General features: G+C 47.2%; 1 protein-coding gene across 1 annotated transcript in view; it reads right to left on the bottom strand.

The window, feature by feature from the left end:
• The window catches only part of OTOF (otoferlin), a 226,274-nt gene that overhangs the window by 174,114 nt on the left and 29,018 nt on the right, over positions 1 to 23,142 (bottom strand). The window contains exon 3 of the mRNA XM_079968476.1: positions 3,906 to 3,994. Within this exon, the coding sequence (XP_079824602.1) occupies positions 3,906 to 3,994 (89 nt within the window). The remainder of the gene's footprint in view (positions 1 to 3,905; positions 3,995 to 23,142) is intronic.

The raw sequence follows: 23,142 nt of genomic DNA, 5'->3' as shown, positions 1-23,142 counted from the left end.
TTCAGGGTCTTTTCCAGGGAGTCTTCTCTTCTCCTGAGGTGGCCAAAGTACTGGAGCCTCAGCTTCAGGATCTGTCCTTCCAGTGAGCACTCAGGGCTGATTTCCTTCAGAAAGGAGAGGTTCGATCTTCCTGCAGTCCATGGGACTCTCAAGACTCTCCTCCAGTACCATAATTCAAAAGCATCCATTCTTCGGCGATCAGCCTTCTTTATGGTCCAGCTCTCACTTCTATACATCACTACTGGGAAAACTATATGGCTTTGACTATATGGACCTTTGTTGGCAAGGTGATGTCTCTGCTTTTTAAGATCACTACCTTGCCGTGGTGAAGGGGCTTGAATAACTCAGAGAAGCTATGAGCTATGGCATGCAGGGCCACCCAAGATGGACAGGTCGTAGTGGAGAGTTTTGACCAAACGTGATCCACCTGGAGCAGGAACCGGCAAGCCACTCCAGTATCCCTGCCAAGAAAACTCCATGGACAAAGACGACAATGTTACAAGTTTCTAAAAATCCCCAGTGCCGTGATCAGGAACTAGGGGGACATCGACCCTCACAAATGCATATTTCCTTGTTCTCCCCTGGACTTCCTTGGCTAAAAGGCCTTGGACAGAATAAGAGGTCATGGCAAAACGGAGCTATTGAGTTACCCAGTGGAGGTAACTGAATCAGCCAGGGCCAAAAGTCAGAGGGGGAAAGGGGAGGTAGAGTGACAATAGGATCAAATGCTTCAAATGCAACGGGGGAAGGCGACTGCAGCTGAGACATCTGAACAGACGGAGGGCTGCATCATGCCCTCCAACATTTTTCAGTTGAAAATAGGGGCATTCTCTCTCTCCCCTCTAAAATAAAAAAATTAAGGTCTTATATATATAATAAATGTTCATAAATGTACCAAGCAAACATGTACATAAATATCTAAACCACATGTCTGAAGCAGCACAGGAAAACAGCCCTGGAACCATTTTGACTCCCAAACTGACCAAATGTTTTCTCTGCAAAGTCACAGGAAATTGGAAAAGCCTCCCCATTGTCTTTTCCTTCACAAATCCTGTCTTAAGGGTATGTCTGTGTATGAATAGGGTGAGCCTGTGACCTGGCTCAGGAACTAAGTATTTATCATTACAAAAGACTGGCCAGGCTCCCCAGGGTATCCAATCAAGTAAGCATTAACAGGTGACCTGCCAGACAGGAGGTAAACAACGCACTCAGATTTTTAGACCTCCCCTTTCTGTGATGTAGGTATGATGTTTCTGGGGGTGGTTTTGGACTCCAAGGCAGGCAATTTAAAATGTCTATATAAGGGTGGACACACCTTGGTTCTGGGTCCTCCTCCTTTCCTGCGTGTGAAGGGGGCACCCTGCTGTTACAGATCAATAAAGATCAGGCTTACGAGCTGCTTTGCTTCTCAAAATTCTCTGGTTGGCCTCTGTTCTTTTCTCCGACCAATGGAGAACCTACAAAGGACTCTATAAGGGTTCTTGTGTCCCCCATAAGGGAATAAGGGCAGATTTTCATTTATTACACCTCCAACGAACCCTCCTTAGCCCACCCCCCATTTTTTTTCTTCCCCACCTGAGCATTTCCTATCAGAAGGAGGACAAGTGCCAACACCCCAACATCAAGGAGACCCAGCACACACACACGTCCTCCACCATCCTGGGAAAACCACTTAATCCCCATTTTATTTTATTTTATAAAATGAAAAACACAGAAAATAAAAAGGTGCAAAATGAGGCATTGAGGCACAAAGCATTTTTTTAAAAAAAATCAAGACTCCTTGGGCTCCCCTCTGCTTCCATTTTCTTCCCACCTGGAGTGGCCCTGACCATTGCCTGCCTTCAGGGCTGGCGCTTCATGTGAGGTCAGGCTTTCCCAGATTTCTACTTCAATTTGTTGTTTTTTTTAAAAAAAGAAGAAGAGTTTGGATTTGATATCCCGCTTTCTCACTACCCGAAGGAGTCTCAAAGCGGCTCACAATCTCCTGTCCCTTCCTCCCGCACAACAAACACTCTGTGAGGTGAGTGGGGCTGAGAGACTTCAGAGAAGTGGGACTGGCCTAAGGTCACCCAGCAGCTGCAGGTGGAGGAGCAGGGAAGCAAACCCGGTTCCCCAGATTACAAGTCTATTGCTCTTAACCACTACACCACACTGGCTTGAGTGTCTTCAAAGCCCATGACACCTTTGGTGAAGGCTGTTCTCCAACATCCACACCACCCCCAGTGGGGGGGGGCAGGTGAAGCAGGGGAGGGGAACCTTGGGTCCAGTGTCATAGACTGGTTGGACAGAGGAATGGTGGAAGGAACCAGCTGGGGAACCATCAAGGGAAGAAGGCTCAGAGCCCAGGGAGTGGTGGTGGGATGGTGATGAGCGATCAGAGGGAGCAGACTGGGAAGCATGCCTTCCTCTTAGCCCATTTCTCCCTTGCGTCCTGAGTTTGAAGAAGAAGAAGAGTTTGGATTTGATATCCTGCTTTCTCACTACCCGAAGGAGTCTCCAAGCGGCTCACAATCTCCTTTTCCTTCCTCCCCCACAACACTCTGTGAGGTGAGTGGGGCTGAGAGACTTCAGAGAAGTGGGACTGTCCCAAGTAGCTGCAGGTGGAGGAGCAGGGAAGCGAACCCGGTTCACCAGATTACGAGTCCACCGCTCTTAACCACTACATCACGCTGGCTCTCACCCACACAATTGCTCAACAGATGTGCAGACTTTCCTCTTCTCCTTTCTTCCACCCAATGAAACTTGGGAAGGTCTTTCACTCTTGGCGCAGGCTCAGATTGCTATAATTTGTGGCTTGGGTGAAAAAATGCTATTTTCATCTCCTTGGTAAACAAATGTATCAGGCATAGTCCTGCGTGGAAGGCGATTGACTTCCTACCACATAGGGTTTCTGTGACAAATGGTTTGTGTGTGCCATTGCGCTGCCTTTGGAAATTCTCTAATTTGCTGGGCTCTCCCCCAAACCAGAGGGGGAGAGATGAATGCTAGTATTTGTCAGGCACTAGAGAATGAAACCAAGAGAGAAGGCATTGATTTTCTGCTTATGGTACCAAACCAGTCTTTGGTTTGAAGGAGGGGTCTGTAGGTATACCAGCCCTGTGGGATGTGATACATAAGTAGCAGTCAAATACAACATTCCATGTTTTCCTAGAGTGGACATGCAGGGGGATGTTTGGTCCAGCCGGCCGAAAGCTGCCTGTTTCCTCCTGGCCTGGAGCATCCTTCCTCTTGCATGTGACTAGAGGTGAGCGTGACCTTACCTGTCCAGGTAACAAAAGCACAAGGCATGCAGCACTCTCTCTCTGTCTTTTTAACTTCCTCTCGTCGTTGGAGCAGCTTTTTAGCTAGAGATGCCCTGTTGGCTTTCAGCCAACAGATGACAAAAAGACTCTCTCCATATGGGATAGACTCACAATCTGAGATAGACTGAATTGTGTAATAGTTAGAGGCTTACACGAGCCTGCAGCCAGCTATCTGCTGTGCAGGTAAAAAGGGGAATGTAACTCTGCTAAGTAAAGGAACTTGCTAGCGCAAGTTTGGAAGGATATTAATGAACAATATATCCTCTCCTGCCACCCTGAGTATTCCCACACAATCTAGTCCAGCATCTGGTCCTCACAGTGGCCAACCAGATGTGTGTGGAAGACCAGCAAGCAGGATATGAGCATCTCATCTCCAGCAGTTTCCAGCATCTGGCATTCAGAAGCATTGCTGTCTCCATCTATGGATGCAGAGCATAGTCATCCTGATTAGTCATCTACAGCCCTCTCCGCCTCCTCCTCCATTAATTTGTCTAATCCTTGAAAGACGTTAAGAAGAAGCTGCACACATTGCAGGGGCTCTCTTAAGGAAGCCCCAGAGTTGGAGGAACAAAACTCACCCCAGACATGCAGAACACCACTGACCTGTTGGAGAAGACTTTGCTGTAGTTGAAGACCTGGACCTCCAGCATCTCGTTGACGTCGATGCTGCTTGCAACGGGCCATCGGAAGGTCTGTAGGAAGAGAGGGGAGATGTGAGGGGGTTGGGTTGTGGGATGTGATCCATGAGAGGCAGTCAACTACAACATTCCTTGTTTTCCTAAAGTGGACATGTGAGGGAATGTTTGGTCCAGCCAGTCTATAGTTTCTGTTCCTCCTGGCTGGAGCATCCTTCCTTTTGCATGTGATAGAAGGTGGGCGTGACCTAACCTGTCCAAGTAACAAAAGGACGAGTCATGCAGAACACCTCTCTCTCTTTGACTTCCTTCTTTGTTGGACCAAAGCTAGCTAGGACTGCTCTGCTAGCTCTCAACTAGCAGAAGCAATGGGCTTATTCTCCCATATGGGGTAGATCCACATGTACATATTTGCAACTAAGTCGGCCTTCAGGGATCCAACTGTGAACTGATGTAAGGAAACATATTTTATTGACTTTGAATAGGATTGTGACGTCTTTATTCTTTTAAGAGGGATTTAAGGGAACTTACCAGGAACGTACAATTCAGTCTGAGACAGACTGAATTGTATAATAGTGAGAGGCTCACACGAGCCTGCAACCAGCTATCTGCTGTGCATGTAAAAAGGGGAATGTAAACTCTGCTAAGTAAAGCAACTTGCTAGCACAAGTTAGGAAGGATATTAATAAAGAATATATCTTCTCCTGCCACCCTGAATATTGCCACAAGGATGTCCTGCTTTGGCCACAGAACTTATAGATTGAAAAGAAGAGCTCTTCAACCGTGGATTTGAAATTCACCATGTGCTGCATTTTGAAAGAAAAAATTCTGGAGAGCTGCACAGGGCTGGATGGGCAGAGGTTTGACTTGGTATAAGGCAGCTCCTTATCTTCCTCCGATGGTTTTTTGCTTTTACACACAGCTCCTCCAGAGGAAGGACTGAACCAATGGACTATTATTATTATTATTGTTATTATTAATCAAATTTATATACTGCTCTTCATCCAAAGATCTCAGGGTGGTTTGCAAGATAAAAATACAGGATAAAAATGACAATACAGTAAAGGAGATTCCAGCTAAACCTTAGGAATAATTTTTTGACATTAATTGAAATACTTTGTTGTCACTTGTACAACTTGTATACAGTGAGATTACAGGAGCACCCCCCCCCCACTCAGCTTTCTTAGTCTTAATTCCCCTCATTTACTGACGCACCAAACCCGAAAGTCAGTTGCCCTGTTGTTATCTTTTCATTCAGCAGCCTAACAGCCCTCGGACAGAAGCTGTTCTTTACCCTGTTGGTGCGACTAATCCTGCTTCTATATCTTCTGCCTGAGGGCAGGAGATCAAGAATGTGCCGGCCAGGGTGTGAATCATCCCTGAGAATTTTCCTCACTCTCCTGAGGCAACGTTCTTCTGTTATGTCATCCAGTGGATTCACAGGACAGCCCATAATATCTTGTGCTGTATTCACCACCCTCTGTAGGCACTTCCTATCAGTTGATGTCAAACCAGCGTACCACACCGTGATGCAGTAGGAAAGGACACTGAGAACTCCCAGAAGTGCAAGCTGGATTTAGAAGAGGCAGAGGAACCAGAGACCAAATTGCAAACATGCGCTGGATTATGGAGAAAGCTAGAGAGTTCCAGAAAGACATTTACTTCTGCTTCATTGACTATGCAAAAGCCTTTGACTGTGTCGACCATGGCAAACTATGGCAAGTTCTTAAAGAAATGGGAGTGCCTGATCACCTCATCTGTCTCCTGAGAAATCTCTATGTGGGACAAGAAGCTACAGTTAGAACTGGATATGGAACAACTGACTGGTTCAAAATTGGGAAAGGAGTACGACAAGGCTGCATTTTGTCTCCCTGCTTATTTAACTTATATGCAGAATTCATCATGCGAAAGGCTGGGCTGGATGAATCCCTAGCCGGAATTAAGATTGCCGGAAGAAATATCAACAACCTCAGATATGCAGATGACACAACCTTGATGGCAGAAAGTGAGGAGGAATTAAAGAACCTTTTATTGAGGGTGAAAGAGGAGAGTGCAAAATATGGTCTGAAGTTCAACATCAAAAAAACAAAGATCATGGCTACTGGTCCCATCACCTCCTGGCAAATAGAAGGGGAAGAAATGGAGGCAGTGAGAGATTTTACTTTCTTGGGCTCCATGATCACTGCAGATGGTGACAGCAGCCACGAAATTAAAAGACGCCTGCTTCTTGGGAGAAGGGCAATGACAGGCCTAGACAGCATCTTGAGAAGTAGAGACATCACCTTGCCAACAAAGGTCCGTATAGTTAAAGCTATGGTTTTCCCAGTAGTGATGTATGGAAGTGAGAGCTGGACCATAAAGAAGGCTGATCGCCAAAGAATTGATGCTTTTGAATTATGGTGCTGGAGGAGACTCTTGAGAGTCCCATGGACTGCAAGAAGATCAAACCTCTCCATTCTGAAGGAAATCAGCCCTGAGTGCTCACTGGAAGGACAGATTGTGAAGCTGAGGCTCCAGTACTTTGGCCACCTCATGAGAAGAGAAGACTCCCTGGAGAAGACCCTGATGTTGGGAAAGATGGAGGGCACAAGGAGAAGGGGGCGACAGAGGACGAGATGGTTGGATAGTGTTTTTGAGGTTACCAGCATGAGTCTGACCAAGCTGCGGGGGGCAGTGGAAGACAGGAGTGCCTGGCGTTCTCTGGTCCATGGGGTCACGAAGAGTCGGACACGACTAAACGACTAAACAACAACAACAACAGAAGGAGATCATCAAATGTTGATTGGCATCGTTCTTCCGCAATACTCTGAGGAGATGGAGTCTCTGTTGGGCTTTCTTAACCACCTGGGTTGTATTTATTTTCCAAGTAAGGTCTTCACTGAGATAAACTCCATAGCTGTTTGGCTCTGGAATGGACTCCCTCAGAAGGGGGTGGACTCTCCTTCCTTGGAGATTTTCAAGTAGAGGTTGGGTGGACACCTGTCATGGATTCTTTAGCTGTGATTAATGCATTGCAGGGGGTTGGACTAGATGACCCCAGGGACCCTTCCAAATGAATTCTATGATTCTATGCAGTGCTTTTGGGGGGAATGCAGGAGTACGCATACCCCTAAAAATTAACAGTCGTCAACAGGTTTACCATACCCATTGAGTCAATCACCCATCTCCTACTACCCTCCTGAGAAAAAGCCCACCCCACCCTCCCACTATATATAAGGGTCTGGTGACTTCTGTTTCAGTGTATCTGAAGAAGTGTGCATGTGCATGAAACTTATACGAAGAACAAACTTAGTTGGTCTCTAAGGTGCTACAGGACAATTTTTAAAATATATTTCGACTGCATCAGACCAACACAGCTACCTACCTGAACCCTAAACATTTTGTGAATCTTTGTACTTTTGTCCATTTACTATACAGTGGTACCTCGAGTTAAATACTTAATTCGTTCTGGAGGTCCGTTCTTAACCTGAAACTGGTCTTAACCTGAAGCACCACTTTAGCTAATGGGGCCTCCTGCTGCCGCCGTGCCACCAGAGCACAATTTCTGTTCTCATCCTGAAGCAAAGTTCTTAACCTGAAGCACTATTTCTGGGTTAGCGGTGTCTGTAACCTGAAGCGCCTGTAACCTGAAGCGTATGTAACCCAAGGTACCACTGTATTTATTTTTCCCAATTTGAACTATAAAATGTTGATTTTCTTGAGTCAAAATAAGAGTACAGTGGATGCTCAGGTTGTGAACATGATCCGTGTGGGAGGCACGTTTGCAACCCGCATCGTTCGCAACCTACAGCACAGTGCCTGTGCACGCTCGGCTTGTGATTTGGCGCTTCTGCACATGCACAAAGTGCAATTTAGCGCTTCTGCACATGCGCAAGCGCCAGAAGTAACCCATTCTGGTACTTCCGGATTTCGGCGCATCCGTAACCCGAAAACACGCGACCTGAAGCGTCTGTAACCCAAGGTATGACTGTACCCCTAGACATTTTTTGAGGGGAAAAAGCACTGATTCTATGAACCCACACTGTCTGCCCACCCCCTGCCCTCCTCGTCCTCCTCTGCTGCCCGTCTTTTGCTCTCAGTTTCCGTGGCTTCTTTGTTCACGCCGCTGGTATTTGCTTGCAAGTCCAGGCGTGCGCCCCACTGGGTGAAAGAATTGCGCAAGGAAGGTTAAGAGACCGTCTCCAATATCTGAGCGCCGTAACGCACGCTCTCCTCCTGTGGGGAACAGCGCAGCAAAACGCTGTTGCTGAACTGCAAGCAATAGATTGGCTGGGAAGGGAGGAAAAGCTTCATGCAAATTCAGTGGAAATGGAAAACTCTCAGGGGCGGGTCAAATGCTAAGGATTCTCCTTCGTTCAAAACGCTATGGGCAAGACAACGATTGAATTCCAGGATGAAAAACGAAGGGCTTCTTTTAAAAAAATCGTTCCCATGTTTTATACATTGACATCAACCACGAATCCTTTATTGCAGAGTTTCACAAGCAAAGGAGAGGTCCACAAGAATATGATGAAATTTTATAAAACAGTGTGAATAAAGGCCCCCGTAGTCTCTCCCAATTCTAGAATTTGCGGACCTCCAGTGAAGCTCAATATTGGAAGATTCAGATCAAAGAAAAGAAAAGCATAGGGTGTTTTTGGAGCAGGAACTCGGGGGAACTGAGTTCCCATACCTTCTTTAAAATTAAATATATTTTTTTCCAGTGGCAGGGCTGGAACAGACTTAGACCCAACACCTGAGCCAAAGATCCACCTACAGTGGTACCTCAGGTTAAGAACTTAATTCGTTATGGAGGTCTGTTCTTAACCTGAAACTGTTCTTAACCTGAGGTACCACTTTAGCTAATGGGATGTGATGGCCTGGGACATGGACTCAGACTCGGAACCAGAGGAGTCTCAGTCCACACTGGATCCTTTGCCTCAGGCATCATCTGAGCCAAGTCTGGGGCCTGATCCTGAAGAGCCGCAGTCTGCACAGGTTCCCCTGCAACAAGCACCAGCTGGGCCGAGTCAGGGGCCTGAGCCTGCCCTGGCTCCAGATGCGGGGATTCCCTCGTTGCCTCCAGCTGGGCCATCACTTACAGCTGCTCCACTGCCGGTTGGGTCAAGGGAGGCTGAGGCGGCCCCTGGGTCTAGTAACCCACCGGCGCCTCCCGAGCTACAGAGACTGAGATCTGAGAGAAGGAGAGACCTGAATACTTGTAGGAGGAGTGCTTGCCTGCGGGCGAGACAGGGAGGTGAGTCACCGGGGGATCAGGACTGGCTGTTACCCCGACAGAGATAAAAGGCTGTCGGACCTCGCCCCAGGTTGCGGGAGCAACATTGCTGTTTGCCAGAACCTGCCTGAGATCCTGGACCTGTCCTTGCCTGGTTTCCTGCCTTGACCCAGTTGGACTGACTCTTCGCGTAACCCTTGGATTTGGGACCAGACCTGGACCGTGTTACTTGGGTTACCCCCGGGCCCAGCACATGGGGCCTCCCGCTGCCCCATGATTTCTGTTCTCATCCTGACGCAAAGTTCTTAACCCAAGGTACTATTTCTGGGTTAGCGGAGTCTGTAACCTGAATTGTCTGTAACCCGAGGTACCACTGTATATCTGTAATCAATAAAGTTGTGGCCATTTCTGATCCAGATCATTGTCTACTTGAGCTTATTATCACGTCTTACATTTAGCCACTGCTCGGGGTAGGGCACTGCAATAATCTGGGGGGAACTGAGCCCACAATAAACAATAAACTTCGTGGTCCGTTCCCCCACCTTTTTTCCAGAAAAAAAGCACTGCCTGGAAGTTACCAGAACATAGACAACAGAAGTTGGGGTGTCTCTGCCCAAATGGGGTACAGATGGGCCACCAGGTGGAAAAGAAGATAGAGGAAGAGACATGAATATTGCTCATATTTGATGCTTTTTGGTTTATAACATTAGCAGTTCAGGGCAGCCTGACATCAACCAGGGAAAAGCTTTAAATAGCTGGAGTCGCTGAATTCCTTGGGTGCCACCGCCAGCCAACCGAGGCCAATTTTATTTTAAAAACCACGACGTTCAAAGAGGAGTAGAGATAGCAGATTGGAAAGAAATCAACCTTCTCTGAACCCAAATTAAAAGCAGCAACAGACTTTTTCTCTGCAGCATTATTTTTAAGCTTGTATTGGCACTGTTGCAAAGTGGCGTGGCTCTCTGAGTGCGAAGCGAACAGCTTGGGTACTGTAGCACAGATCAGAACACTGGCAGCAAAAGCTTGCAAATACTACAGGCACACATTGCCGGCTGCTTAGCAGGGCTGGGTGACAATTCCTGATGAGAAAATGTTCTCGGGATAAAGTGGTTTTCGTGTGTAATCTGCACAAGAAAACAAGCGTCAACATTGCTCACTGAAAGCATCACCGGGAAAAGCAGCCTGTATAAAGTATACAAATATGAAGACTAGTTGCTTTGGTGGAACTACTCGATTCTGAACTTAAAAATGGAAAGCGTAATGTTGGTAGTCAACAAAAGAGGTTTAAAGACTGTCTCAAGGCATATCTATAAAAAAAGTAGTATAAACACCAACAGTTGGGAAACACTGGCCTGTGAGTGCTCCAACTGGAGAACAGTCTTTACCAAAGGTGTCATGGGCTTTGAAGACACGCGAACTCAGGATGCAGGGGAGAAATTGTTGGGATACTGCCAAGGAGACAAAGTCCATCATGGCCCCCAAGCCGCCTCCGGACGTCCATCGATCCCCGGTAGACAATGCAGTATCATTAAATTAGCGACACAAGCTCCAGAAATAGCTTGCCACATTCCAGAGCTCATGCATGCTCTATCAGCAGATAATGCACAGCGAAAGATGCACACAGGAGAGCATTATTTGCAATTTTATTCAGCGTTGGTCAGAACAAAGAAAAAACATGACTGCCTGCTTCAGTGTCTCAGACACAGAGAGAGAACAAAAGCATAGACACAACAGAAACATCCTGTGAACAGGAAATACGCAGGCTGTGACACAAACATCCTGCTCCCTTTTAAGGTGGAATGGAAATATCCTAACAGAAATGTTCTAAGAGGAAGGCAGGATTGGCAAATCCACGCCGTGATCAGCTCCAGCCCAGAAACCAATGTCCCCACTGTGGAAGGACGTGTGGGTCCAGAACTGGCCTCCGCAGCCACTTACGGACTCACTGTTAAGAATGTGTTAATGGAAGATGATCTTACTTGGCTACGAGGGACCACCAAAGAAGAAGAAGAAGGTATCTGAAGAAGTGTGCATGCACACGAAAGCTTATACCCAGACAACCTTAGTTGGTCTCTAAGGTGAATCCCAAGATGGAATTAAGATTGCCAGAAGAAATATCAACAACCTCAGATATGCAGATGACACAACCTTGATGGCAAATCTGAGGAGGAATTAAAAAACCTTTTAATGAGGGTGAAAGAGGAGAGTGCAAAATATGGTCTGAAGCTCAACATCAAAAAAACTAAGAGCATGACCACTGGTCCCATCACCTCCTGGCAAATAGAAGGGGAAGAAATGGAGGCAGTGAGAGATTTGACTTTCTTGGGCTCCATGATCACTGCAGATGGTGACAGCAGCTGCAAAATTAAAAGATGCCTGCTTCTTGGGAGAAAAGCAATGACAAACCTAGACAGCATCTTAAAAAGCAAAGACATCACCTTGCCAACAAGTGGACTATATGGTCCATATAGTCAAAGCTCTGGTTTTCCCAGTAGTGATGTATGGAAGTGAGAGCTGGACCATAAAGAAGGCTGATCGCCGAAGAATGGATGCTTTTGAATTCTGGTGCTGGAGGAGACTCTTGAGAGTCCCATGGACTGCAAGAAGATCAAACCTCTCCATTCTGAAGGAAATCAGCCCTGAGTGCTCCCTGGAAGGACAGATCCTGAAGCTGAGGCTCCAAGACTTTGGCCACCTCATGAGAAGAGAAGACTCCCTGGAGAAGACCCTGATGTTGGGAAAGATGGAAGGGGCAACAGAGGACGAGATGGTGGGACAGTGTTCTCGAAGCTACCAGCATGAATTTGACCAAACTGCGGGAGGCAGTGGAAGACAGGAGTGCCTGGCGTGCTCTGGTCCAGGGGGTCACGAAGAGTCAGACACGACTAAAAGACTAAACAATGTGTGCTTTTTTAAAAAATGCATCTCTGGGTTATTTGTGGGGCCTGCCTGACGTTTTTACATGAGTAGAATGTGTGCTTTTATTTAAAATGCATCTCTGGGTTATTTGTGGGGCACAGGAATTTGTTCCTTTTTTCCCTTCAAAATATAGTCCGGCCCCCCACAAGGTTTGAGGGACAGTAGACCGGCCCCCTGCTGAAAATGTTTGCTGCCCCCTGCCTTAGTCCAACACTCTAACCATTACACCACACTGCCTTAGCATATTAGAGAAAAATATGGGTGTAATTTCATTCTTGTTCCAGAGCCCTCATTGGTTCTGATTAACACCCTCTCATTCAGTCATTTTGTGCCCTCCTGAACTTTGTAAGATCCCAGCCGTCAAAACCTCCCATCTAACAAACTTGACCTTACAGCATTTCATTGATTGTTGCCTATTATCTCACAGAGGCTGTTAAGGGGAAGCATGAAATGTGAGTTTTGCTCTCCTTTGAGCTTCGCTCGTGCTAGTTAACCTCTCTCTGTGTTGCAGCTAATTAGCTGCTTTTGCTCAATGTTTGCAAAACAGGGGTGAGTAAAACAAAATTTTGCCTACTCACACTTCTCCACCTCAGTCTTTCTCGTAAGGAGCGAGGGAGGGGGGGAAACAAAAAACACGGCTTTGATAAAAACATAGCATAAGAACTTAAGACCAGTCTGCCAGCGGCCTATCTGGGCCATCACCCTCTTCTCACAGTGGCCAACCAGCTGCCTGTGGGAAAGCAGCAAGGCGTGGTTTCAAACACAAGACCCCTCTCCTGGGGTTTCCAGCAACTAGGATTCAGAAGCATTGTGGAGGCAGAGCATGTGGGGATGTTCAGGGTGTCAGGAGAAGATATATTCTTTATTAATATCCTTCCTAACTTGTGCTAGCAAGTTCCTTTACTTAGCAGGGTTTACATTCCTCTTTTTACATGCACAGCAGATAGCTGGTTGCAGGCTCGTGTGAGCCTCTCGCTATTACACAATTCAGTCTTGAATTGTACGTTCCTGGTAAGTTCCCTTGAATCCCTCTTAAAAGAATAAAGACGCCACAATCTTATTCAAAGTCAATAAAAGTTTACTTACATCAGTTCACAGTTGGATCCCTGAAGGCAGACTTAGTTGCAAATATGTACATGTGGATCTACCCCATATGGGGGGATAATCCCAGTGCTTCTGCTAACTGAGAGCTAGCAGAGCAGTCCTAGCTAAAAGCTGGTCCAACGAGGAAGGAAGTCAAAAAAAGAGAGGTGTGCTGCATGACTCGTCGTTTTGTTACCTGGACAGGTAAGGTCACGCACACCTTCTATCACATGCAAAAGGAAGGATGCTCCAGCCAGGAGGAACAGGAAGTTTTGACTGGCTGAACCAAACATCCCCTTGCGTGTCCACAGAGCATAGCTGTCCTGGTTAGTAGCTGTTTATAACCTTCGCCTCCTCCATTAATCTGTCCCATCCTCTTTTAAAGCCATCAAGGTTGGTAGCCATCACTCCTTCATGGAGTTCCACAGTTTAACTCTCCATTGCAGGAAGAACTTTTCTGTCCTGAATCTCCCAACAGTTGGCTTCCATAGGATGTCCATGGGTATCCATTCCAGGTATAATTCTATCAATTCCTATCATGTTGTCTGCTACTCGCCTTTTCTCTGAATTGCAAAGTACCGAAAGCTGCCAATTTCCTTCATATGGGAGTTGTTTCTCCCCTTGACTTTTTCTGAACCTTTTCCTCAACATTTTCCAGCTCAACGCTATTTGAGGTGAGGCTACCCAAACTGTACACCGTATTCCAAACACAGCAGAGCTATAGATTTGTACAACAGAATTATTGGCAGAAAAGCAAATTAGCTAGCAAAAACAGTAGTGGAGGTAATACTCTTATGGTGCTGAAGTGAAGGAAGATGTGGGGAAATTAATTCTTGTTTGTGGAAATGTTTTGAGGGTTTTTTTGGAAAAAACGCATGACATGAAATTTAAACAAACATAAGCTGGAGCTTAAATAGTTTGTTGCTAAGAGACTGGGGTTCAGGAACCCTATTGATGTGAGGTTTTCCTGCAGTCAGTTTGCAGGCTTACGTGCCATCCTCTTCAACAATCAAATATCTCGTGGGAATTTCGTTCATCCTCCCAGTCTCTGTTCTCGGCAGGAACCGAATCTCTCTTCTCAATGCGCTTGCTGAGCTTGCAAGTTGCTTGTTGTGAAGGAAAAAGTGGAGCAAGACTTTCGGAGCTGAGGTTGGCTTAGTTCCAGGGCTCTCCCCCTTTTGCTGCTTTCCTGTAATCGCACTCAAGGAAGAGAAGTTGGATCTGTCATTACCTGGAGTGTGAACAGCAAGGCGGAAAAGGATCCAAGCTGCTGGGAGGATGGAGGATGGGGGATGTGTGTGTGTGTCCTCTGCAGCACAACTCAGATGAAAACAACCAGTGTGGTGTAATGGCTGAAGTGCTTATTTATGACCTGGGAGACTGGGTTTGAATCCCCACTTGGTCATGAAACTCACTGGGTGTGACCTGGGGGCCCTACCTCACAGGGTTGTTGTGGGGTGAAATGGGGAGGAGGAGGAGGAGGAGGAGACCCATGTATGTTACCTTGAGGTTCTCGGGGGGAAAAGGTGATGCATAAAGGTAACAAAATGAGTAAGTAAATAAAGCAAAAAAGTCATTCCCTTCTCAAGTACTCTTGCCAGATTGAATGTATCTTCTTCTTTTCTTTGGCAATGCCTCATAGCCGAGTAAGATTGCCTTCCATAAACAGGGTTTTAATAATAATAATAATAATAATAATAATAATAATAATAATAATAATTTATTTATACCCCGCCCATCTGGCTGGGCTTCCCCAGCCACTCTGGGCGGCTTCCAACAAAATATTAAAATACTGTAATGCATCAAACATTAAAAGCTTCCCTAAACAGGGCTGCCTTCAGGTGTCTTCTAAAAGGCTGGTAGTTGTTTTTCTCTTTGATATCTGGTGGGAGGGTGTTCCACAGGGCAGGCGCCACCACCGAGAAGGCCCTCTGCCTGGTTCCCTGTAGCTTTGCTTCTCTCAGTGAGGGAACCTCCAGAAGGCCCTTGGCGGCGGACCTCAGTGTCTGGGCAGAACGATGGGGGTGGAGATGCTCCTTCAGATATGAATCCGTAAGTGACTGTGGAGGCCAATTCTGGACCCACACATCCTTCCACAGTGGAGACATTGGTTTCTGGGTGGGAGTTGATCACGGTGAGGGTTTGCCAAATGTGCCTTCCTCTTATCACGTTTCTCCATTTCGTTCTGAGTTCAAGCGTCTTCAAAGCCCATGACACCTTTGGTGAAGGCTGTTTTCCAATGGGAGCGCTCGTAGACAAGTTTTTCCCAATTGTTGGTGTTTATACTACATTTTTTAAAATTTGCCTTGATACAGTCTTTAAACCTCTTTTGTTGACCACCAGCATTACGCTTTCCATTTTTAAGTTTGGAATAGAGTAGTTGCTTTGGAAGACGATATCAGGCATCCGCACAACATGACCAGTCCAACGAAGTTGATGTTGAAGAATCATTGCTTCAACACAGGTGATCTTTGCTTCTTCCAGTACACTGGAATTAGTTCACCTGTCTTCCCAAGTCATGTGTAAAAAATTTCAGAGACAACATTGACTTAATCTTTCGAGGAGTTGGAGATGGCATTTATAAGTTATTATTATTACTGAATGTATAAAATGATGATCACAGCCTTAAATGTTGAAAAGAATACTGCAGCATCCCAATTTTGCAACAGAAAGCAGGAGAGACGCTATGATGGAGAGGAGACTGGAACCTCAGGGAGACCAGGGTTCAAATGGCCACTTTGCCACGAAGCTCAACAGGTGAACTTGGGAAAGTGCTTCTTGATGTCAACGCAAAAGTGAGAGCATGTGGTGAAAGTGCCAGACCAGCCACACCTCATGTTGTCATTCCCATAGTATGTATGTGATGCATGTATATGATTCATGGGAAAACCAGGTCTTACTGTACTTAGAACCCTAGAATTGTAGAGTTGGCAGGGACCCCCAAAGCTCATCTAGTCCAAGCCCTGGTGATACAGGAGTTGGCATTTCAAAAGCAGGGAATCTGGAGTCAACAGCTGACTGTCAGGAGTACGTGCAGGAGCCGGGCCCTGTGACCAGTAGGGCTTCGCAGGACTGGGGCCTTCCTAAGTTTGTTCTGAAGAGGCAAGGCGTGGCCTCACAGGTGAGGCCGATTGGTAACTCACAGCACCTGGTGGCAAGAGCCAGGAAGGGATATAAGGTCAGCATTTCCCTTTGGCTCTTTGCCACAGCAACACGTTCCCTGCCTTGCTGCGTTTGACTCCTTGCTTCCTGATCCTTGGACCTCGGCTTCTTGGCTCCTTGCTTCCTGACCCTCAACTTCGTGACTCCTTGCTTCTCGACCCTCGGACCCTCGACTTCATGACTCCTTGCTTCTCGACCCTTGGACCCTCGACTTCATGACTCCTTGCTTCTCGACCCTCGGACCCGCGACTTTGTGACTCCTTGCTTCTCGACCCTCGGACCCTTGACTTCGTGACTCCTTGCTTCTCAACCCTCGGACCCTTGACTTCGTGACTCCTTGCTTCTCGACCCTCAGACCCTTGACTTCGTGACTCCTTGCTTCTCGACCCTCGGACCCTTGACTTTGTGAGTCCCTGCTTCCTGACCCTCGGACCCCTGGCTTCTGGACTCTCATTCATGCTCCCACCCTGCCATCTTGTCCCCGGTCCCCACGTCCTCAGCCGGGACTTCGACTGCCCATAAACCAGTCCATGACACTGACACAGCCAGAACAACTCATTCATCATAAGTTAAGGAGGAGGAGATGTCGACTTCAGAGGTGGCAGAAACTCCACTCCAGTTATCCCAAGAGACCAGGCCAGCTTTCAGAGGTAATTACATCTTTTCCAAAGCCATTTATGAGTTCTTCATGAATTATTAGGATGATGCAATGCTGTTCACAACCCACTGGTTGTGAAACAGCTACGTTGTTGGCTGGGAAATATCCATCCATTTCGGAAATGACAGGAATGTTGGCCAGCGATCCTTCAGCATAACACTTCTCTGATCGGATGGGGCCAGAATCTGAAGCCCTGGACAGAGATAATGGAACATGTGCAGGTTGGTGGAGTCATAGAATGAGAGGACTGTAGAGATTGAAGGGACCCCACAGGGTCATCTATTCCAACCCCCTGCAATACAGGAATCTCAACTCAAGCATCCAAGACCCAACCTCTGCTAAGAAACCTACCATGACATTAGAACTCATGGCCATCCATGAACGGTAGAAGATTCAGGACAGATTTTTTTTTAAGTCCTTCTTCACATAGCATGTAGGTAAACTATGGAACTCCCTGCCACAGGAGGCAGGGATGGAAGGCTTTGAAAAGAGGATTGGGCAAATTCATTGAGGAGGGGACCAGGCCCTGCTTCCATAGTTGGAGGTAGCAATGCTCCACAGGAGGGGAGAGGACTCCTCTGGTCAGATCCTGCGTGCATGGTCCCCAATGGGGCATCTGCTTGGACTAGCTGAGCCATTGGCCTGATCCAGTCGGCTCTCTTTATGATAAGGTACCAGTTGGGTTGGTACCTTATCATTAGTGATTTATCCACAGACAGTTCTTCCGGGTCATGTGGCTCTTATGATAAGGTACCAGTTGGGTTGGGCTGGCATATGTCTGCCAGGCGTTTTGTTCTCTCTCGTGCTGCAGAATATGTGACTACTAGATCACATGCTCTGTGTGTTGATATTCCATTCTTTGGAAGTGTGGGAATGGAAGGAACTGTACGCCACTTCCGTCTTCTTTGTTCCTTGTTCTGCTGTTGTCCTCCCTCGCCATGACTGCTCTGTTCTTTATTTTGATCCTGTAAATAAATCACTAGGGACACGGGTGGCGCTGTGGGTTAAACCACAGAGCCTAGGGCTTGCCGATCAGAAGGTCAGCGGTTCAAATCCCCGCGACGGGGTGAGGTCCTGTTGCTCGGTCCCTGCTCCTGCCAACCTAGCAGTTCGAAAGCATGTCAAAGTGCAAGTAGATAAATAGATACTGCTCCAGCAGGAAGGTAAACGGCGTTTCCGTGCGCTGCTCTGGTTCGCTAGAAGCGGCTTAGTCATGCTGGCCACATGACCCGGAAGCTGCACGCCAGCTCCCTCAGCCAGTAAAGCGAGATGAGCGCCACAACCCCAGAGTCAGCCACGACTGGACCTAATGGTCAGGGGTCCCTTTACCTTTAAATAAATCACTAAACTCAGATGCTACATATACTCAGTCTCGGCTTCTGCTAAGCTCTGCTGCTTGCTTGAACATCCAGAGGGGTGAATGCTCTGCTCTGCTGTGCTATGTGTTCCAGATCGGTGCCAGGAGAAGACCACCTCCCACCTAAAAGCACCAACAATGTCTTCACCTGCCTTCTGCCTTTAAGGATGGGACAGACTTTGGAGCGAGCTCCCACCCCCCAGTTTACTCTTATTATTCTGGAACTGTTAACTGCTGCAAAGGCCCCCAAGTCTCTGGTGTTGTGGCTGGCACAGTAGGCTGGCATGGTGCCCTCCTGTCCAAGCCAAAGCACAACACAGAAAAGCAGTTGGCACCTCCCGTGGAAACCACTCCTGCCTCCCAAAAGAGAGATGCAGGCTTTACTCTCTGGAAATCAGAATTGTGTTTTGTTTTGTTTTCATAGAATCATAGAATCCTAGAGTTGGAAGAGACCACAAGGGCCATCGAGTCCAACCCCCTGCCAAGCAGGAAACACCATCAGAGCACTCCTGACATATGGTTGTCAAGCCTCTGCTTAAAGACCTCCAAAGAAGGAGACTCCACCACACTCCTTGGCAGCAAATTCCACTGTCAAACAGCTCTTACTGTCAGGAAGTTCTTCCTAATGTTTAGGTGGAATCTTCTTTCTTGTAGTTTGGAACCATTGCTCCGTGTCCGCTTCTCTGGAGCAGCAGAAAACAACCTTTCTCCCTCCTCTATGTGACATCCTTTTATATATTTGAACATGGCTATCATATCACCCCTTAACCTCCTCTTCTCCAGGCTAAACATGCCCAGCTCCCTTAGTCGTTCCTCATAAGGCATCGTTTCCAGGCCTTTGACCATTTTGGTTGCCCTCCTCTGGACACGTTCCAGTTTGTCAGTGTCCCTCTTGAACTGTGGTGCCCAGAACTGGACACAGTACTCCAGGTGAGGTCTGACCAGAGCAGAATACAGTGGCACTATTACTTCCCTTGATCTAGATGCTATACTCCTATTGATGCAGCCCAGAATTGCATTGGCTTTTTTAGCTGCCGCGTCACACTGTTGGCTCATGTCAAGTTTGTGGTCAACCAAGACTCCTAGATCCTTTTCACATGTACTGCTCTCAAGCCAGGTGTCACCCATCTTGTATTTGTGCCTCTCATTTTTTTTGCCCAAGTGCAATACTTTACATTTCTCCCTATTAAAATTCATCTTGTTTGTTTTGGCCCAGTTCTCTAATCTGTCAAGGTCGTTTTGAAGTGTGATCCTGTCCTGTGGGGTGTTAGCCACCCCTCCCAGTTTGGTGTCATCTGCAAATTTGATCAGGATGCCCTTGAGTCCATCATCCAAGTCGTTGATAAAGATGTTGAATAAGACTGGGCCCAAGACAGAACCCTGTGGCACCCCACTAGTCACTCTTTGTGTTGGGTTTGTTCAGCTCAGACTTTTCAATGTGGGTTGTCAGCCCTTGCTAGTGGAAGCCTGTTGCCAGAAACTGCAGGAGAGGAGAGAGGCTTTTGTGCTCGAATCCTGCTCGCAACTTTCCCATAATGTGGTAACAGGATGCTGGACTAGGAGGGCTGCTGGCCTGATCCAGCAGGTGATTATGTTCTTACCTCGCAATTGCCAGCCTGAGCAAAAGCTAATAAATACTAAGGATTCCTTGCCAACAAAGGTACGTATAGTTAAAGCTCTGGTTTTCCCAGTAGTGATGTACAGTGAGAGCTAGACCATAAAGAAGGCTGATTGCCAACGAATTGATGCTTTTGAATTACGGTGCTGAAGGAGACTCTTGAGAGTCCCATGGACTGCAAGAAGATCAAACCTCTCCATTCTGAAGGAAATCAGCCCTGAGTGCTCACTGGAAGGACAGATCCTGAAGCTGAGGCTCCAAGACTTTGGCCACCTCATGAGAAGAGAAGACTCCCTGGAAAAGACCCTGATGTTGGGAAAGATGGAGGGCACAAGGAGAAGGGGACGACAGAGGACGAGATGGTGGGACAGTGTTCTGGAAGCTACCAGCATGAGTTTGACCAAACTGCGGGAGGCAGTGGAAGACAGGAGGGCCTGGCGTGCTCTGGTCCAGGGGGTCACAAAGAGGCGGACACGACTAAATGACTAAACAACACCACCACTAAGGCTGCCCAAACAGTGAAGCCTAGCAGCTGAAAAACACAGCTCAAAGCACCTTTAATGGGAAGGACGAGAAAGACCCACCAATTTCATGCGATGAGAGCTGCAGCCACTGCCTGCCTTTTCAAAATAAACACGGTCCCTGGGGAAATTATTATTTTTTATTGCAGCCAATTAAAAACATCCATTAGGATCTTCTTCCTGGGGAGAAGCATGCTCCATTAGCATTGTGTTAGTAAAGCAGACTTCGTGTAGCTCACGTTTTTGCTGCCGCGTTTAGAGGCAAGAGTCGAAGTGTTTTGCGGTGAGGTGCAGGTCAAAGAACATTTTGGCCTGGAGAAAGCAGCGGCTTGAGCTTTCTGAAACTGAAATTTCTCCCCAAAGCAAATGAGGCTGATTTGCAGAGGACAATCTGAACATTTTCTGGTGCCTTAAGACCTGGCAAGGGGAAGCTGAAGCAGTTTCCATCAACTTGGATGCCTTTATAGGAGGATGAGACACATTCTGTTGATGGCTATTGATGTCTTCTTGCCAGGATGGCTGTGTTCTGCTTGCATAGCCAGAGGCAACAATTCTTCTGAATGCCAGTTACTGGAAACTGCAGGAAGACAGAGGGCTCCTGTGCTTGGATCCTGCTTGTGGGTTTCCCATAATGAGCATCTAGTTGGCCACTTTGAGAACTGTGGGAATGTTCAGGGTGGCAGGAGAGGATATATTGTTTATTAATATATTCCCTAATTTACGTTAGCAAGTTCCTTTACTTAGCAGAGTTACATTCCCCTTTTTACATGCACAGCAGATAGCTGGTTGCAGGCTCGTGTGAGCCTCTTTCTATTACACAATTCAGTCTGTCTCAGATTGAATTGTATAGTTCCTGGTAAGTTCCCTTGAATCCCTCATAATAGAATTAAGACGCCACAATCTTATTCAAAGTCAATAAAAGAAGTTTAGTCACATCAGTTCACAGTTGGATTCCTGAAGGCAGACTTAGTTACAAATATGTACATGTGGATCTACCCCATATGGGGGGATAATCCCAGTGCTTCTGCTCGCTGAGAGCTAACAGAGCAGTCCTAGCTAAAAGCTGGTCCAACGAAGAAGGTAGTCAAAAAGACAGAGGTGTGTTGCGTGACTCGTCGTTTTGTTACCTGGACAGGTAAGGTCACGCCCACCTTCTATCACATGCAAAAGGAAGGATGCTCCAGCCAGGAGGAACAGGAAGTTTCTAACTGGCTGGACCAAACATCCCCTTGCCTGTCCACTCTAGGAAAACAAGGAATGTTGTACTTGACTGCTCCCAGTGGATTACATTCCACAAGAAAAGGATGCTGGGACTAGATGGGCCACAGGCTTAATCCAGCAAGCTCTTCTTCTATTCTGAGTTTGATGTGAGGATTGGTGCTCTTTCTTCCCAGGTTTCTACAATCTGGTTGAACGTTTTGGATGCCAAGGGACAAGGGGAGGCAACAGCAAATGGCAGACATTCTTATTTTTGGCCACCCTGAGCCATGCCCCACAGGTCCCTCATTCTTAACAGAGTGGAGAGGGCCCTCCAAAAGTTGCCAGGTTGCAAGCCAGCACGGGTCTCCTTGCCTTTGATGTGCTGGGCTGTACTAGAGTCAAAGAATCGTAGCGTTGGAAGGGAACCAAGGGTCATCTAGTCCAACCCCCTTCCCAGCAGGAATAACCCCCTGAAATCCTCCCATCACAGGCTTGACTACTTTTTGCTTTACCATAAGGAGGGAGAGGAGACTTAAATTGGCCTCCTGAATGAATGCGAGGCAGCTGCTTCTGTTCATCTGTTCATCCATCTGGGCTTTGGCGGCCTGCTGGTTGCCGGGCAACCCAGAATTGACTTTTGGGAGGCTCTTTTTGGCGTTTGAGCAAACCCAGAAGCCTGTCAAAACTTTCCCGACAGCCTCTGCAAGGCATTCTAGTTTGGAAGGGGAAATCACTCTGCTTGGTAAGAACCGACCCTCCCTCTCGAAACGCTAAATTACATTGCATATCTTTTGCCATTTCACCACCACCCAATGAGGAAAAGGTAAAGGTAAAGGGACCCCTGATCATTAGGTCCAGTCGTGGCCGACTCTGGGGTTGCGGTACTCATCTCGCTTTACTGGCCGAGGGAGCCGGTGTACAGCTTCCGGGTCATGTGGCCAGCATGACTAAGCCGCTTCTGGCGAACCAGAGCAGCGCACGGAAACACCGTTTACCTTCCCGCCGGAGCGGTACCTATTTATCTACTTGCACTTTGACGTGCTTTCGAACTGCTATGTGGGCAGGAGCAGGGACCAAGCAACGGGAGCTCACCCCATTGCGGGGATTCGAACCGCCGACCTTCTGATCGGCAAGTCCTAGGCTCTGTGGTTTAACCCATAGCGCCATCTGCTTCCCATCCAATGAGCAAAGGAACCCCTTAATGAAGCAGGACTCGCCGACCACATTTTGAAACAGGCTTTTTATCTATTTTGTTTTGTCAATTTTGCTCCAGAGAATAAACCAGGTTTTCTGTAACTGTAATTCCATTTCAGCAAACTCCTTTCCTATTGCATGAACTCTGTGTGGTCTCAGATCATCTTAAACACTCTGACACCGAGAGCTTGAACATCAATCTACCAAAGGCGGCTTCAGAGAAACCTGGGGGACCTTTGGAGGCTGTTTGATACGTGGCAGGAATGTGGGGGTGGGGG

Source organism: Podarcis cretensis (genome assembly GCF_951804945.1).
Source record: "Podarcis cretensis genome assembly, chromosome: 3".
In the NCBI taxonomy this organism is placed as follows: domain Eukaryota; kingdom Metazoa; phylum Chordata; class Lepidosauria; order Squamata; family Lacertidae; genus Podarcis; species Podarcis cretensis.
The sequence above is the reverse complement of the archived record's forward strand: the minus strand, read 5'-3'. Positions and strand labels throughout refer to the sequence as shown.